At 33.9% G+C, this 17,405-nt stretch overlaps 1 protein-coding gene across 2 annotated transcripts; it reads right to left on the bottom strand.

The window, feature by feature from the left end:
* Positions 1-1,778: 1,778 nt before the first annotated feature.
* Positions 1,779-16,593, bottom strand: LOC142234450 (uncharacterized). 2 transcript variants are annotated; one of them, XM_075305579.1, is made up of 5 exons: positions 16,530-16,593; positions 16,234-16,428; positions 2,611-2,690; positions 2,292-2,458; positions 1,779-1,967 (listed from the first exon to the last, which is right to left on the bottom strand). In XM_075305579.1, the coding sequence occupies exons 2-5, from the start codon at positions 16,371-16,373 to the stop codon at positions 1,902-1,904; spliced, it is 453 nt and encodes a 150-aa protein (XP_075161694.1). In that variant the 5' UTR covers positions 16,374-16,428; positions 16,530-16,593; the 3' UTR covers positions 1,779-1,901. The 2 variants fall into 2 exon arrangements, with proteins under 2 accessions (XP_075161694.1, XP_075161695.1); XM_075305580.1 differs by having other exon boundaries at positions 2,292-2,434.
* Positions 16,594-17,405: the final 812 nt, after the last annotated feature.

The raw sequence follows: 17,405 nt of genomic DNA, 5'->3' as shown, positions 1-17,405 counted from the left end.
GAACCAATTTGCATAATATTTTGCGGGTTTGATTAATCCCTGCCAACATTTTTTGAATTTGTGGGCGCTTCTGAGAATCCCCACTACGCCGAAAACAGTCGTATACGATATCCAAAACTCCTCGGAAAAGCGCCGTCACTATTCAGAATTTGTACCACGCCAAGTTACTACAAAAAAGTATCGTATGAGTGCAATTATTAGGTGCCCTTCTGGATACATTTAGAAGGACGCCAATAGGAGCCCCTGCAAACAATCAGACAAAGTGCATTTTAAGATAGTTGTGAAAGAATCCTTGTGGTCAAGTAAAACACGATTGTTTAGATGTTTATTAATTTTATTAAACATTTACAAATTCTCATAAATATAACATTTATACGACTATCACATCACATTTAACATATTTTTATGCATTAATAAAAGATTGATGTTGAGTTACAAGTTGCAAGTTACATGTTGTAGCGTCTATTAGCCAGTGCTTTTATTCCCAATGGAGGCAGCGTGTCTGGAAAAATATTTGAAAAACTATCATTTTATTCCATTTGGAAAGTCAAAAATTGTTCACCAATATACCTTTCACAATTTTAAGCGAAATAACTATGTTTTCAGCACTTCATTATCATTTTTATTTAAATAAATTATAAGAAGCTAGTTGTGCTTGGTGTTTCACAAAATACATATAAAATGGCTCTTGTAACAATAGTGATGGCAAAATACTTTCATGCGAATAGTGATGGCAAAATGCTATCATAGTTGGCGATTGTTGCAGTGTCACTTACGAGTCTGTGGTAGCGATGAGGATGAAATGGAACTTTGAAATGCTGGCTGGGATACTACAAAAGCTTACCTTGTACAAAATTTCAGTAAGATCAGTTAAGATATGAGGCCTCTATGGTCAAACATATAGTTAGTGCTATAGAAGATTATATTTAGCCAACTTTGAGTAAGATTGGTTGATAAATATGGGTTTTATGGCCAAAGTTAGAAAAATCGGGCGGTACAAATATATGGGAGCTATATCTAAATCTGAACCGATTTCGATGATTTTTTGCACATGTAGTTAGTGCTATAGAAGATTACATTTAGCCAACTTTGAGTACGATCGGTTGGTAAATAAGGATTTTATGACCTAATTTGGCAAAATCGGGCGATACATATATATGGGAGCTATATCTAAATCTGAACCGGTTTCGATGAAATTTTGCATACATAAAGGGTGATGCAGAAGATTATTTTGTGCTAAATTTGACGACGATCGGATAGTAAAAAAGTGCTACGTGACCCCATTTGTCGAAATCGGGCGATACATATATATGGGAGCTATATCTAAATTTGATGCGATTTCTTCCAAATTCAATAGCGTTCGTTCTTGTGCCCAAACAACTCCCTATACCAAATTTCATCAAAATCGGTTAATAATTGCGACCGAATCATGTGAACAACAAATACATGGACAGACGGACGGACGGACGGACACCGAGCGCTAGATCGACTCAGGATCGACTCAATAGCGTTCGTTCTTGTGCCCAAACAACTCCCTATACCAAATTTCATCAAAATCGGTTAATAATTGCGACCGGAATCCTTTGAACAACAAATACATGGACGGACGGACGGACACCGAGCGCTAGATCGACTCAGGAGGTGATTCTGAGTCGATCGGTATATATTTTATGGGGTCTAAAATCAATATTTCTGGTAGGCACATTTTTTGGCAGATCAAACTTATTATACCCTGGCCACTATGTGGTTTAGGGTATAAAAAACAAACAACTTGGTAATATTTTTGCTACGAACAATGTATTACTATAATTTATTATAAAATGTATTATTATAATTTGTAAAACATTTATTTAATTTAATAAAAAAAATATATAAAAAATATGAATTAAAAATACAGATTACTAGACATATGTATGGAGAACATCATCATCCTCGGAGATTTTAATGGGTATTGATGAAATGGGTTTCTAAAAGAGAAGAAAGGTGCAAATTAATGCATATTCATTAAAATCATAGGGGTAGCTAAAGGGAGCGTGGGGCTAAGCCAAACTTGAGGAATTTTGGAAACCTGATTCCACGTTCAGAATTTTCATAAATCCTGATGATAAACTTTTATTTTCTTAGGAGGATAGAGGTTTGGCTAACCCCCAAAGTTATTAGTTACGCCCAAGACTTAAATTAACTTTAAACTAAAGCGTAAGACCTTAGCAGTCAAGGCTTACAATTATTTTTATAATTAATTGTAAATATAATTAACCAATTAACGAATAAATAACTCCTAAATTACTTACTATAAATTCAGTTTGTATAAATTTATTGTCTCTTCGATAATCCTTGGCCGTACAACAATCTTCCAAAAAGAACAGCAAAGCAACTAAAAATGTTAAACCACCCAATATAAAGGCATTGAGGCGTATATTGTCATGGACATATTCTACGGTATAAAAAACCAAAATTGCTATAAAAAATAAAAAAACATACAATCATAATATATAAATATAAAAATTCAAAATAAAATGCTAATGGAGTAGGAAGTTCAAAAAAGCTCTAAGCCTCAAAATATTCTCAGCTTCCAAAACATGAATTGAAACTCATGGCCCTCTAACTCACCTTGAAGACAGAAAATAATAACGCCAAAACGTAAGAACAATGTATCAGTAGTGGTGGGTAATTTTCGATAATTAATAATTCTGAAATTAAGAGAAAGAAAAACATTAAAGAACAATGAAAAGTTGCATATGATCCACCGTGGGTTAGAATTTTAGGTCTCTGATGGTGAAAATCTTAAAACTACTGAAGATAGAATTGAACAATAAGTTCTTAGTCTACCAAGAAAAACACAAGAGCATAGTGTTACTTTTTCACGGGAAATATGTAACATATTTGCAGCAACCATGGTATTTTCTCGGAAATTATGTGTTTGATTTCAACAATCATGACATATTTGGCGAGAAAATATTTTATTTTGCTCCGCCATATTTCGTCTCATTCCCGGCATTGCGCCGTATTGAGATGATTGACCCTTTGTTATTTTTATACCCTCCACCATAGGATGGGGGTATATTAACTTTGTCATTCCGTTTGTAATACATCGAAATATTGCTCTAAGACCCCATAAAGTATATATATTCTGGGTCTTGGTGAAATTCTGAGTCGATCTGAGCATGTCCGTCCGTCCGTCTGTTGAAATCACGCTAACTTCCGAACGAAACAAGCTATCGACTTGAAACTTGGCACAAGTAGTTGTTATTGATGTAGGTCGGATGTTATTGCAAATGGGCCATATCGGTACACTTTTACGTATAGCCCCCATATAAACGGACCCCCAAATTTGGCTTGCGAGGCCTCTAAGAGAAGCAAATTTCATCCGATCGGGCTGAAATTTGGTATATGGTGTCAACATATGATCTCTAACAACCATGCAAAAATTGGTCCACATCTGTCCATAATTATATATAGCCCCCACACCCTCAAAAAAAAATCGCTTCTTTAACATATGTTCCAAACATATTTTGCAGGAAGCACATATATTATTGCATACTGTCGAAACATTAATATGTTTGTTTTATGTGAACATATTATATGTTTGGAAGCATTTAGAGCCAAAAATATTATATGCTTTGAAGAATTTTTCCCAAACACGATTGTGCTCATTCCCTAACATACTCGTAATTTTCACTTCCACGAAATTTTTTAGTTATTGGAACCTTTCTCTGTAATACAAATAATGTTGAAGAAATTATTCACTTTTATAAATTTTTTAAATTTTACCTTTCGCCTGCACGGAGAATCGAACCGAGGACCATACAGTTTGTAAGCCAACACACTATCCACTGGGCTACGTAGCTGTTATAGTCACCAGTAGATAATTATCGTTTTAAGTTACATTTATATAGCATAGTTTGCAGCGCCCACGAGCCCATGCAAACATAACATTATTTAACAGAAACATACATTTGTTTGCCACGTGGATCAGTGGTTAGCATGTCTGCCTTGCATGCAAAGGGTCGTGGGTTCAATCCCTGCTCCGACCGAACATTTTTTCTTTGTTTTTTGTTTTTTTGTTTAATTTACACATTTATATTTATACTATATTAATTTTTTTTAATGAAACTTATTAAAGATTTATAGTCAGTAACAGTGCTTGATATAAACGAAATTGACTGATTTTTGGATAAAATATTATTTTTTATTGCAAAAATAACAATCTTGTAATAAAAAACTGTTTTTGTACAAAACTTTAAAATTTGGAAGGAATTCAAAAACTAACAAAAGAAGAACGTGGAGTCGAGTATAAACATACATACATAATTTTATAATATAAACATAAATTTATTTAGGAGTGAACAGTTTTTTACTAGCATTTAACACCATCGCTCTAAAATTCCTTTTATTTTTCTTTAATAATTCATTTTAAAGAAAATAAACTTTTTAAACTGTTTTAGCTGTAAAACTCGAACTTAATGCCCGCTTTTATATTTGATGGTGTCCGTCAATCCTCGTGGACTACTTTTTAATAAAGAGGAACTAAAGTTTGTTTTTTTTACATTTTCATTTTACTGTCCCAACTCTAAAAAGAGTATAGTGCCCTTTCGTTATTTTTATGAAGACCCCTGATTTCTTTTAACGAACCAAGAAAAAAATTGTGCCTATAATGCCAAAATGATAAACAAAACACATGTCCACACATACATAAAATGCTGCTCTCAAGGCGAAAACATAAGCTGTTTGTTTTTCAAATGTCTATTCTCTTGGTTCAGAATGTATATTCTCTTTATTCAAATTAAATAATATTTAGACTTAAACATATCAAATTTTTGGCCTTATCATAAAACAGTTTTCCGAAACAACATACAAGCGGTTTCACAAAAATTGTTCTCTTTTGACTCTTTTGCTGTGTTATATTGATATCTTTCGTCAACTCTCCCGGTTTCCATCTCTATTTCTCTCTATACTCTCTCTGTCGCTTTGAATAAAATATCACAACATATGTATGTTTAGTCGAAATTTGTAAATTTATATATGTTTGTATTCACACATATGGTTTTTATGAAACATTGATGCCCCAAACATAATATATTCTAACATATTAACATAGATGTCCCAAACATTTAATGTTAGTTTAGGAACATTACATGTTCGCACTTAAATATATTGTGGTTTAAAATCGTGCCCGAAACACATTTTGTTTATATCGGAACATATGAAAAACATATTTTTCTAACAGTGCATATAAACCCATCCCCCGATTTGGCTTGTGGAGACTCTAAGAGAAGCAAATTTAATCCGATCCGGCTGAAATTTGGTACATGGTGTTAGTATATGGTCTCTAACAAGCATGCAAAAAATTGTCCATATCGGTGCATAATTATATATAGCCCCCATATAAACCGATCCCCCGATTTGGCTTGTGGAGGTTCTACGAGAAGCAAATTTCATCCGATCCGGCTGAAATTTGGTACATGGTATTAGTATATGGTCTCTAACAAGCATGCAAAAATTGGTCCACATCGGTCCATAATTATATATAGCCCCCATATAAACCGATCACCAGATTTGACCTCCGGAGCCCATTGGAAGAGCAAAATTCATCCGATTTGGTTGAAATTTGGTACGTGATGTTAGTATATGGTATCCAACAACCATGCAGGAATTGGTTCATATCAGTCCATAATTATATATAGCCCCCATATAAACCGATCCCCAGATTTGACCTCCGGTGCCTTTTGGAGAAGCAAAATTCATCCGATCTGCTTGAAATTTGGTACGTGGTGGTAGTATATGATATTTAACAACCATGCCAAAAGTGGTCCATATCAGTCCATACTCATATATAGCCCCCATATAAACCGATCCCGAGATTTGGTTTTGGAGCCTCTTGGAGGAGCAAATTTCATCCGAGTGAATTGAAATTTAGTACATTATGCTAGTATGCCTACACCCAGAAAAAAAGTGTCTTCGAAACTAAAGGAAAAAATGTTCATCAATTTAGTTTAGCCATTTTATTTCCACTCAGTTAATATTTTGTGTGAAATAATAAAATTTATTTGTTTCAGTAAAAAAATCCTAAACTGAAAGCAGTTAGGAATAGTTCATAAACTAGAATAGGGCATGGAATTTTACTAATACCGTTTTCTTCGCTGGGTATAAGAATTTACTACTGAACAAGAAAATTTTATTCACTGATAACAAAGCATTCGTAAAAATAAACAAAAACCGAACTAAAACCAAGTTTCCTCAAATTTAGTAAGATTTCTTATAAAATGATAATTCTGACTTCCTTTATTATAGAAAGCTTATCATACATACGAATAACACTTGGCATAGAAAAATATTTTAGTTCATTCGAACTAAGAAGTATTCAATCCTTTCAAAACTTAAGGAAACACACTTGTTAGAATATAGGAAAATTTCCTACATTTCTTTTATCTACCTGTAATCGATACCTGCCTTTGATGTAATCGATATGTTTGTGCGTGGGTTGTTTTTTTAGTTGGAATCGCGTTGTTATGGTATACGGAGAGATTGTTAAAAAATAATATAGTAAAATAATATTATAAAAAAAAAAATAAAATATATAAAATATTTGTTATTTTAAATTAGTGAGAAATATGTTCGTTTTTTGAAAATTGGTTTATAAAAAAGAAAACACCAACAGAATAACAACCCCTTTATTCAACTTCATTTTGGAATCTTCAATTATCAGGTAATATTCAGTGACGCTAACCTTTTGTGAAAAAATTGGTTTTGGATTTTTTTGTTTATTATTGTAGGTATTGAAATTGTAGAAGGTGGACAAAATTGCTAGGCAGCAAATTATTCAAAGTGAAAGGTACTACAAGAAGAATATTTATATTTCAAGGCCAGTCGATGCTGTTGATTCTAAATAAATATATTTAATATATTAATAAAACGTGTCTTTTATTGCAGAAAAAATTGCGTATATAAATACATAAAATTGTATTTAAAATCGAAGGTAAGCAGATCTAACTTTGATGTAAAAGGTTTACCACAAATATGTAAGATTTGTCCAAATGAATGAAAAAAAGTTCAATAAAATCATTCCATATATGAATTCAATTCAGTTAATTTTTTTTCATTCTGTAGTATAGTGGTACATAAATATAGGAAAATGTTAACTAATATACGGAATGCATTCTACCTAATTTCTACGAAAATCACATCATTCAAACAAATAAAAATGTCTTTGGCGCTATACGAAGTTCAACTTTCTTCACAATGAGTTCATTTTAACTTAAAGAAGGGGTCACTTTTTTCTGGGTGTAACTAGGTCCATATCGGTCTATAGTTATATATAGCCCTCAGATAAATCGATCCCCAATCACATAAAAATTGGTCCATATCAAGTGCATAATTCTATATAGCCCACATATAAGCGACCCCCGTATTTCAATTCTGGCTCTCTACGTACCGTGCAAAAAGTCCATATCGATTCGTAATTATTTGAAGACTTAACTATACATAACTTTTTTGTCTAATATATACCACGTATGGACTAACTCACAATTTAGAAAACGACGTTAAGAAGTTTTAAGATACCACAACCCAAGTAATTCGATTGTGAATGACAGTCTTTCGTAGAAGTTTCTACGCAATCCATGTTGGAGGGTACATAAGATTCGGCCTGGCCGAACTTACGGCCGTATATACTTGTTTAATGCCAACTTACTATCCAAAATGCCCCAGGTGCAAAATTCCAACGAATTGAGATCCAGAGTTTTTATTTTATGAAGCGAGTGTACCGAGTACAAATGTCCAGTGCTTCGTTAGATATATTCATTACACCCAGAAAAAAGTGCCTTCGAAACTAAAGGAAAAAATTTTCATCAATATAGTTTATCCATTTTATTTCCATTAAGGTAAATTTTTGTGAAAAATAATAAAATTTACTCGTTTCAGTAAAAAAATCCTATACTGTAAGCAGTTAGGAATAGTTCATTAACTAGAATAAGGCATGGAATTTTACTCATAATATTTTCTTCGCTGGGTATAAGAATTTACTACTGAAAAAGAAAATTTTATTCACCGATAACAAAGCATTCGTAAAAATAAACAAAAACCGAACTAAAACCAAGTTTCCTCAAAATTAGTAAAATTTCTTATAAAATGATAATTGCGACTTCCTTTATAATAGAAAGTTTTTCATACATACGAACAACACTTGGCATAGAAAAATATTTTAGTTCATTCGTACTAAGAAGTATGCAATCCTTTCAAAACTTAAGGAAACACACTTGTTAGAATATAGGAAATTTTCCTAAATTTCTATTGTCTACCTGTAATCGATACCTGTCATCGTAATCGATGTGTTTGCGCGTGGGTGTAATCGATATATTTGCGCGTCGGTTGTTTTTTTAGTTGGAATCGCGTTGTTTTGGTATACGGAGAGATTGTTAAAAAATAATATGATAAAATAATATAATAAATAACAAATAAAATATATAAAATATTTGTTATTTTAAATTAGTGAGAAAAATTTTCGTTTTTTTAAATAAATCTATCAATGTTCGTGATAGTGTATAAAGAAAGAAAACACCAGCAGAATAACAACCCTTTCATTTGTCTTCATTTTGGAATCTTCAATTATCAGGTAATATTCAGTGACGCTAACCTTTTGCAACAAAAATGTTTTATGATTTTTTATATTTGTAGGTATTGAAATTGTAAAAGGAGGACAAAATCGTTAGGCAGCAACTTATTAAAAGTGAAAAGTACAAGAAGAAGAAAAAGTGCGTTTTACAGTTGATAATATCACACGGAAATTGGAAATAGTGGATTAATAAACTAATATTTCAAAGAGATTCGATGCTGTTGATTCTTAATAAATATATTCAATATATTAATAAAACATGTCTTTTATTGAAGATAAAATTGCTTATAGAAATAAATAAAATTGTATTTAAAAACTAAGGTAAGCAGTTCTAATTATGAAGTAAAAGTTTTACCACAAATGTGTAAGATTTGTCGAAATGAATGAAAAAATTTCAATAAAATCATTCCATATATGAATTCAAATTAGTTAAATTTTTTCATTCTGTAGTATAGTGGTATATAAATATAGGAAAATGTTAACTAATATATGGAATGCATTATTCCTAATTTCTACGAAAATCACATCGTTCAAACAAATAAAAATGTCTTTGGCGCTATACGAAGTTCAACTTTCTTCACAATGAGTTCATTTTAACTTAAAGAAGGGGTCACTTTTTTCTGGGTGTAGGCTATTTTCCCGACAATATTCGGCATTTATTTTGACCCCACGATGAATACGAGCAAGGAGCAACCAACGGGCGTTACCATTACGATTGGTGGTCAATCGATAAGTCTTGGGTTAAATTCCTGTTTCGACCAAACACCAAAAAGTTTTTCCGCGGTGGGTTATAACCTCTCAGTAATACTGGTGACATTTTTGAGTGTTTCAAAGCTTCTGGTTTCACCGCAATGTGAAACGCCGTTCGGACTCATTGAGCTAAACATAGAATCGAGCGGCTCTCATTTATAAGAGAGTAGTTTACCGCTGTGTTATCAATATAGGGCTGCCACTATACCTAACTAGAGTGATAAACAAGTTAGGAAAGTCTAAAGTCGGGCTGGGCCGACTATATTATACCCTGCACCATTTTGTAGCTACACATTTTCGATACCATATCAAATCCATCAAATGTGTTGGGTGTTATATATATAAAGGTTTATCCCAAATACATACATTTTAATCTTACTCGACCTGGACAAAATTTGTTAGACTTCTACCAAATCTATAGATTTAAAAATTAAGTCGGCTAATGCCCTGTGATGGAACACTCTGTTAGTACAAAAATATAGAAAACATTTAAATCTAAAGCAATTTTTAGACAACATGGCATTTATGATTTATCGGCCATTAGATGTACTCCTCGTGAAAATTTCAAGCAAATCAGGTCAAAACTCTGGCTTCTGGGGCCATATAAGTCCATATCGGGCGAAAGATATATATGGGAGCTATATATAAATCTGAACCGATTTCAATAAAAATTGGCACACTTGACTATAGCACTAATTGTTCTTCCTGTGCAAAATTTTAAGCAAAAAAGGGTAAAACTCTGGCTTCTGGGGCCATATAAGTTCATATCGGGCGAAATATATATATGGAAGCTATATCTAAATCTGAACCGATTTTTCCCAAAATCTGAGCCAAAACACATACTTGTGCCAAATTTGAAGTCGATTGGACTAATACTGCGACCTAGACTTTGATTACAAAAATGTGTTCACCGACAGACGGACATGGCTATATCGACTCAGGAGCCCATCCTGAGCATTTTTGCCAAAGACACCATGTGTCTATCTCGTCTCCTTCTGGGTGTTGCAAACATATGCACTAACTTATAATACCCTGTTCCACAGTGTGGCGCAGGGTATAAAAAAGTTGATGCGGTCACCCCCCAGTTTTGTTCAGAACACCAAAACTTTTTTTTGCCGTGCACCCTACGATCCCCCGAAAGCGAAAGTGATTGTTAGAATTTTAAAACAGTAGGCTCTCAAATTGTTCTAGCAACAAGTATATATGGCCGTAAGTCCGGCCAGGCCGAAGCTTATGGAGGTATATACCATGGATTGCGTAGAAACTTCTACTGAAGAATGTCATCCACAATCGAATTATTTGGGTTGCGGTAAAACTTGGCGATCGCAAGGTATCTTAAAACTTTCTAACACCACATAGTCCATACGTGGTATATATTAAACTAAAAAAGGCCGATTAAATACGTATATAAATAAGTTTAAAGTTTCTATAGAAATAAAATTTTGACAAAATAAAATTTTGACAACATCTTCTATAAAAGTAAAATTTGGAAAAAATTTTCTGTAGAAATAAAATTCGGAAAAATTTTCTATAGAAATAAAATTTTGACAAAATTTTCTATAGAAATAAAATTTCGACAAAATTTTCTATAGAAATAAAATTATGACAAAATTGTCTATAGAAATAACATTTTGACAATGTTTTCTATAAAAATAATATTTTGGTAGATTATTTTTGGCTCGAATGGCAACCATGATTATGAACCGATATGGACCAATTTTTGTGTGATTGGGGATCGGCTATATATAACTATAGACCGATATGGACCAATTTTGGCATGGCTATTGGCGGCCTTATACTAACACCACGTTGCAAATTTCAACCGGATCGGATGAATTTTGCTCCTTCAAGAGGCCGCGGAGATCAAATCTGGGGAACGGTTTATATGGGGGCTATATATAATTATGGACCGATATGGACCAATTCTTGTGTGTTTGTTAGAGACCACATTCTAACACCATCTTCCAAATTTCAACCGGATCGGATGAATTTTGCTCCTCCACGAGGCTCCGGAGGACAAATCTGGGGATCGATTTATATGGGGGCTATATATAATTATGGACCGATGTGGACCAATTTTTGCATGGTTGTTAGAGACCATATACTAACACCATGTACCAAATTTCAACCGGATCGGATGAAATTTGGTTCTCTTAGAGGCTCCGCAAGCCAAATCGGGGGATCGGTTTATATTAGGGCTATATGTAATTATGGACCGATATGGACCAATTTTTGCATGGTTGTAAAATACCATATACTAACACCACGTACAAAATTTCAGACGGATCGGATGAAATTTGCTTCTCTTAGAGCAATCGCAAGCCAAATTTGGGGGTCCGTTTATATGGGGGCTATACGTAAAAGTGGACCGATATGGCCCATTTGCAATACCGACCTACATCAACAACAACTACTTGTGCCAAGTTTCAAGTCGATAGCTTGTTTCGTTCGGAAGTTAGCGTGATTTCAACAGACGGACGGACGGACGGACATGCTCAGATCGACTCAGAATTTCACCACGACCCAGAATATATATACTTTATGGGGTCTTAGAGCAATATTTCGATGTGTTACAAACGGAATGACAAAGTTAATATACCCCCATCCTATGGTGGAGGGTATAAAAACGCATGCACTTTGCATAACGCAGAAAATGCCGTAGTGCAAACAACGAGTATGTATACAAAGGTACCGTTAGAAAGTTACAGATAAACAGGTTGTGAATAACGATGTGCATGTGGTTTCGATCGGACACCATGACAACACAGCAAAAACTATTTGGTGGTGTGTAGGGTGACTTATTGTCTTTTTAAAATCTCCGTAATTTTTTTGTTTAAGAATATAAGTAAATACTGCAAAAGCAAAAGTTTCATATTTTGTTAAGATCTTTATATTAGTTATTATAAAAGGGCATCATAGGGGTATACGAAGCGAAATAAAAAAAATTAAAAATCAAATTTGACGTCGGAGTCAAAAGTGTCCAATGCTCGAAATATTGCCCCTGATCAACCACGAACAACGCTATGCGTTTCTTTTCGATCGGACTTCAAATGACGACACAGCACAATAAATTGTATTTCGGAGGGTCGTAGGGTGCACGGAAAAAAAGTTTTGGTGTTCTGAAATTGTCTTCGAATATGCTACAAAACTGGGGGGTGACCGCATCAACTTTTTTCGTGACCCTATCTAGTATGCACGTGATAGAGGTGTGCACGTGACACGAAATTGTCGTGACTCACGAGCATTTTCGTGACTCACGCGTGAGTCGTGCGTCACGCTGACGGCAACGGCGTGAGTGTGCGTGATTAACCAACCAAATGTCGTGCGTGATCGTGAGTCACGAAAATAATACCTTCGTGAGTGTGCGTGAGTAACGAATTTCGGAAAAACACGCTCACGAAAATAATCTCGCTTACGAACATAAAATGCTTACGAGTTGAATTCTTTTATAATTTTAGTGACATCCTATTTGGTAAGAGTTTTATATCGCACTCGATTTTAACCATACTCATGTTTTCAGTCAGGTTCTATAGGTAAATCACTCATACAATTATTCGTGAGTCACGACATTTTTCGTTAGTAACGATATTTTTCGTGAGTTATGACTTTTAAAAGATTTTCGTGCGTGAGTGTGCGTGAGTATAAATTTTCTTTTCGTGAGCGTGTGTGATCGTGAGTCCTACCAAAGAATATCGTGCGTGAGTGTGCGTGAATAAGATTTCTCCGTCGTGAGTGTGCGTGAGCATAATATTACTCACGTGCACACCTCTAGCACGTGAGTAATATTTTACTCACGCACATTCAAGAAGGAAAAATCTTACTCACACGGATGAAAAAGACTGTTTTTCATATGTTTGGCTATAAACATTATATGTTTGGAACACAAATTTTTAAAGACAATATTTTTGAGTGCAAGCATATAATGTTCATAAACTAGCATAACATGTTTGGGACATATATGTTAGAACATATTATGTTTGGGACATAAAATGTTTGTAAATATAATATGCTTGGATGCAAACATATATTAATTTAGAAATAGCCTATGAACATATATGTGTTTAGTAGCTTGGAGCGCTATTTAACAGGGAGCGATATTGAATTAAGTTGGTGGTTGTTGCTTGTTATTACAAAATTAACATTTTATTTTCCCTTGGGCAATTGATCAGCTACTTCTTTGATCCTTACAAACTGTGTGGTCCGCTGTTCGAATCCCCGTCCGGCAAAAGGTAAAATTAAAATAAAAAAAATCATAAAATTGAATAATTTCTTCTACAATGTTTGTATTACAGAAAAAGGTGCTAAGAACTAAAAAATCTCGTGGAAGTGAGAAAGATGTCGGGGAATATACAATTGGGCAGAAACAAAATTTTGAGCATTCAGGTCGAAAACCTATGTTGTTAGCACCTATATTACCTGTTTATTTTCATAATTCATTATGATTGTAAATATATAAATAAATAAATAAAATTTTGAGCACAATATTGTTTGGGAGATTTTTTTTTAAGCATATAATATTTTTGGGTGCAAAATGCTTCCAAACATATTATATGTTCACATAATAACATATTGTTTTTTGGAAGACAACGTTATTGAATTTGGATGCAAAAATACAAAATGTTTGGAACTTAGACTACCCAAACATATATTGTTTAGACCAATATGCTTTCAAACATATTATATATTGGAAGAGATCAAACATATAAATGTTTGGGCAATACCCAAAAATGTATATGCTTGAAGCAAAATATGTTTGGGAGTATATGTTACAGAAGCGATTTTTTGTGAGGGTGCACGCACGATATTGTTTGGTAGGACTTACGCACACTCACGAAAAGAAACTTTGTACTCACGTACACTGAAAAAACAGTGAACCCACCAGGAAAGATAACTTTCGATTAATTTTAGAAAATTTTGAACTTTTTTAGAAAATTTTAACTAAACGGCATTACAAGCGCTGGCATCACTCCGATGTGGCAAAAATAAGTAAATATTTTTCGACAAATTCAAGAAAATTTATTAGACATAACTAAATTTTTTCAGTAGTTAAAGAAAATTTTGTAGTTTTAAGAGAAATCTTGGAGTTCAAAATTGCAAGAATGTCTTTAGTGACATACGAAGTTCATGATGGACACATTTTTGGTAAAATTTACAAATTTAAAGAAATAATGAACTATTTTGTAAGAAATACGAAATTAGGAAATCTTTATGCTTTATTTGTGTATAACTTTTTCCCGTTTTTTAGTTCATTTAACTAACATACGCAAAAAATTATTTGACTAAAATAAACTTTTTCCAAACATAATGATTCTATGAACTAATATAAAGTTAATATGGCTTTAGTGAAATAGAGAGTTCACTTTTTTTTGAGTGTACGAAAATGTCGTGACTCACTAAAAATACCGTGACTCACAAAAAATATCGTGACTCATGCAAAATGTCGTGACTCACGAAAACTGTCGTGGCTCACGAATAATTTTATGAGTAATTAACCATAGGGACATGTCTGAAAACATGAACATGATTAACATCGAGAGCGTTATTTAACTTTTAACATCTCAGGTGTCACTAAAATTGTAAATGAATTCAACTCATAAGCGTTTTATGTCCGTGGGCGGGATTATTTTCGTGAGCGTATTTTTCCGAAATTCGTTACTCACGCACACTTACGAAGAAATTATTTTCGTGACTCACGCACGACATTTGGTTTGTTAATTACGCTCACGCACACTCACGCCGTTGCCATCGACTCACGCGTGAATCACGAAAATTTTCGTGAGTCACGTGCACACTTTTTATACCTTGTTCCACAGTGTGGCGCAGGGTATAAAAACCGGGTTCTTTGAATGTCGGGTTTTCTCGTTTTTGAAAACCCGACTTTCAAAACCGATGAACGGTGTTTTTTGAAATACCTAACCGGTTCAACCAGTTTTCATAAAATTTTGAAAGGAAAATCTAATTATATTGTGTCACAAAATGAGCGGGAAAACAATTCGATAAGTTATCAAATGTTTGACACATTTTTTTGATTTAATTGTACATTAAACTTATTTGGAAGTGTTTTCATTGCAGTTTAATAAAGTACCCAGATTTATATAAAAACCGATTGCCGGTTGTTGAGGTCTTGGAAACACCTGTTCTACCGGTCCACCGAAAATGGGATTTGCACAAGTCTATTTGTTTTTGTGCATCGATGAGATCTTGCCCGTTTTGGAACTTCAATGGCTTTAGTCCAAGCTCATTTTTAAATACGTGTTCCATCCGTTTATTAGATATCGAGCAAGATTTCTACCACTGCGACGTGGATTTCGATCACATCTGGCCTTAATTGTTGGGATCATTTCTGGTATTGTTACCATTTTTGCTCGTCTACTCTTTGGACGCGTTTCAACACTGCCAATATCACGGTAACGAGCAATAGAAAAAGAAACGATTTATTCACATTTAAATGTTGTAGGGCTCTAATCATAGTATCTAGTATTTAGCCAGACAAAGGGAGATTTTTAAGAGCACAACATTTTTCAAAAACAAAACAGAAAAGCATAAAATTCTATAAGAATATTTGTATCTATATAGACATGAGCATTAACATAGCCCTACACAAAATAATAGAACAATCTAGACGGTTGACCGTTTCGATGGTGACATAAAATCTTCACCGAACTTCTTCAAATCTTCTTCCAAAGGCGAAAATGGTTGCCAAAATTATTGGGAGCAGAAACAAGATCCTGCAGGCATTGGCTGATGATAGAATTGGTGAGAAAACTAAGGAGATATTTCAAAAGGCTTACGAGCCTGCCTGCTTCATTTTTAATCGTTCGTTTAAATCCCTATTTCCAACCGAAAATTTTTTAAATTTAAATGCAATTTACCTTTCCATCAAGCATACAGCTATGATAAATGTATAACCAGCATATGTGAAGACACTAAAATCACTTCCCTCCTCTGACCAATTGAGATTCTGCAACAAAGTCCATTCATTTGAAGTCTTCTGATTTATCCTCAAGGTCATGCGTGCCTCGATTATCGGAAAATTTCTTATAAATCAATGCCGCTACACATGCAATCTATGGGTTTATGAATTATTGTTATTAGAATATTCCGAATTTTTAAGTCACTCTATTAATTTATTCGATAATGGCAACTACGATTATGATGATTCACTTACAAGTTGGAAAATTTTAAAAGTTATGCTCACACCCGACGACCTAACCATTTTGATGTGTAAATGCTACTAATCTCAAATATGTTAACAATCTTTTTTTTACCACAGTTAGTAGAGAATCATTGGAAAAGGGTTGCCAAGTTTTGAGAATGAAAGTATGTATTCAACCTAATAACTAGGATCGGAAAACCTTCATAAAAGCAATTATTTTTATACCCTCCACAACGGAATTAACTTTGTCATTCCGTTTGTAACACATCGAAATATTGCTCTAAGACCCCATAAAGTATATATATTCTGGGTCGTGGTGAAATTCTGAGTCGATCTGAGCATGTCCGTCCGTCCGTCTGTCCGTCCGTCTGTTGAAATCACGCTAACTTCCGAACGAAACAAACTATCGACTTGAAACTTGGCACAAGTAGTTGTTATTGATGTAGGTCGGATGGTATTGCAAATGGGCCATATCGGTCCACTTTTACGTATAGCCCCCATACACGCAGAGAAGGAATATGATCACCTCAAACATGTTTCAAGAGCAAAATGTTATTTTTGTATGGTAACCATGTAACATGTTTGTCACTAAAATGTTATTTTCTCGTCACATATAACCTGCTTGCCGAAATCAGATACATGATTTCCGAGGAAATAACATGGTTGCGAAAACCATGTTACATGGTCACCACCCAAAAATAACATTTTGCTCTTAAAACATGTTTGAGGTGATCATATTCCTTCTCTGGGTGTATAAACGGACCCCCAAATTTGGCTTGGGAGGCCTCTAAGAGAAGCAAATTTCATCCGATCCGGCTGAAATTTGGTACATAGTGTTAGTATATGGTCTCTAACAACCATGCAGAAATTGGTCCATATCGGTCAATA

The sequence above is a fragment of the Haematobia irritans genome, chromosome 4, assembly GCF_050003625.1.
Source record: "Haematobia irritans isolate KBUSLIRL chromosome 4, ASM5000362v1, whole genome shotgun sequence".
Classification (NCBI taxonomy): Eukaryota; Metazoa; Arthropoda; class Insecta; order Diptera; family Muscidae; genus Haematobia; species Haematobia irritans.
Note: the sequence above shows the minus strand (reverse complement) of the source record. Positions and strands in the feature narration are given on the sequence as shown.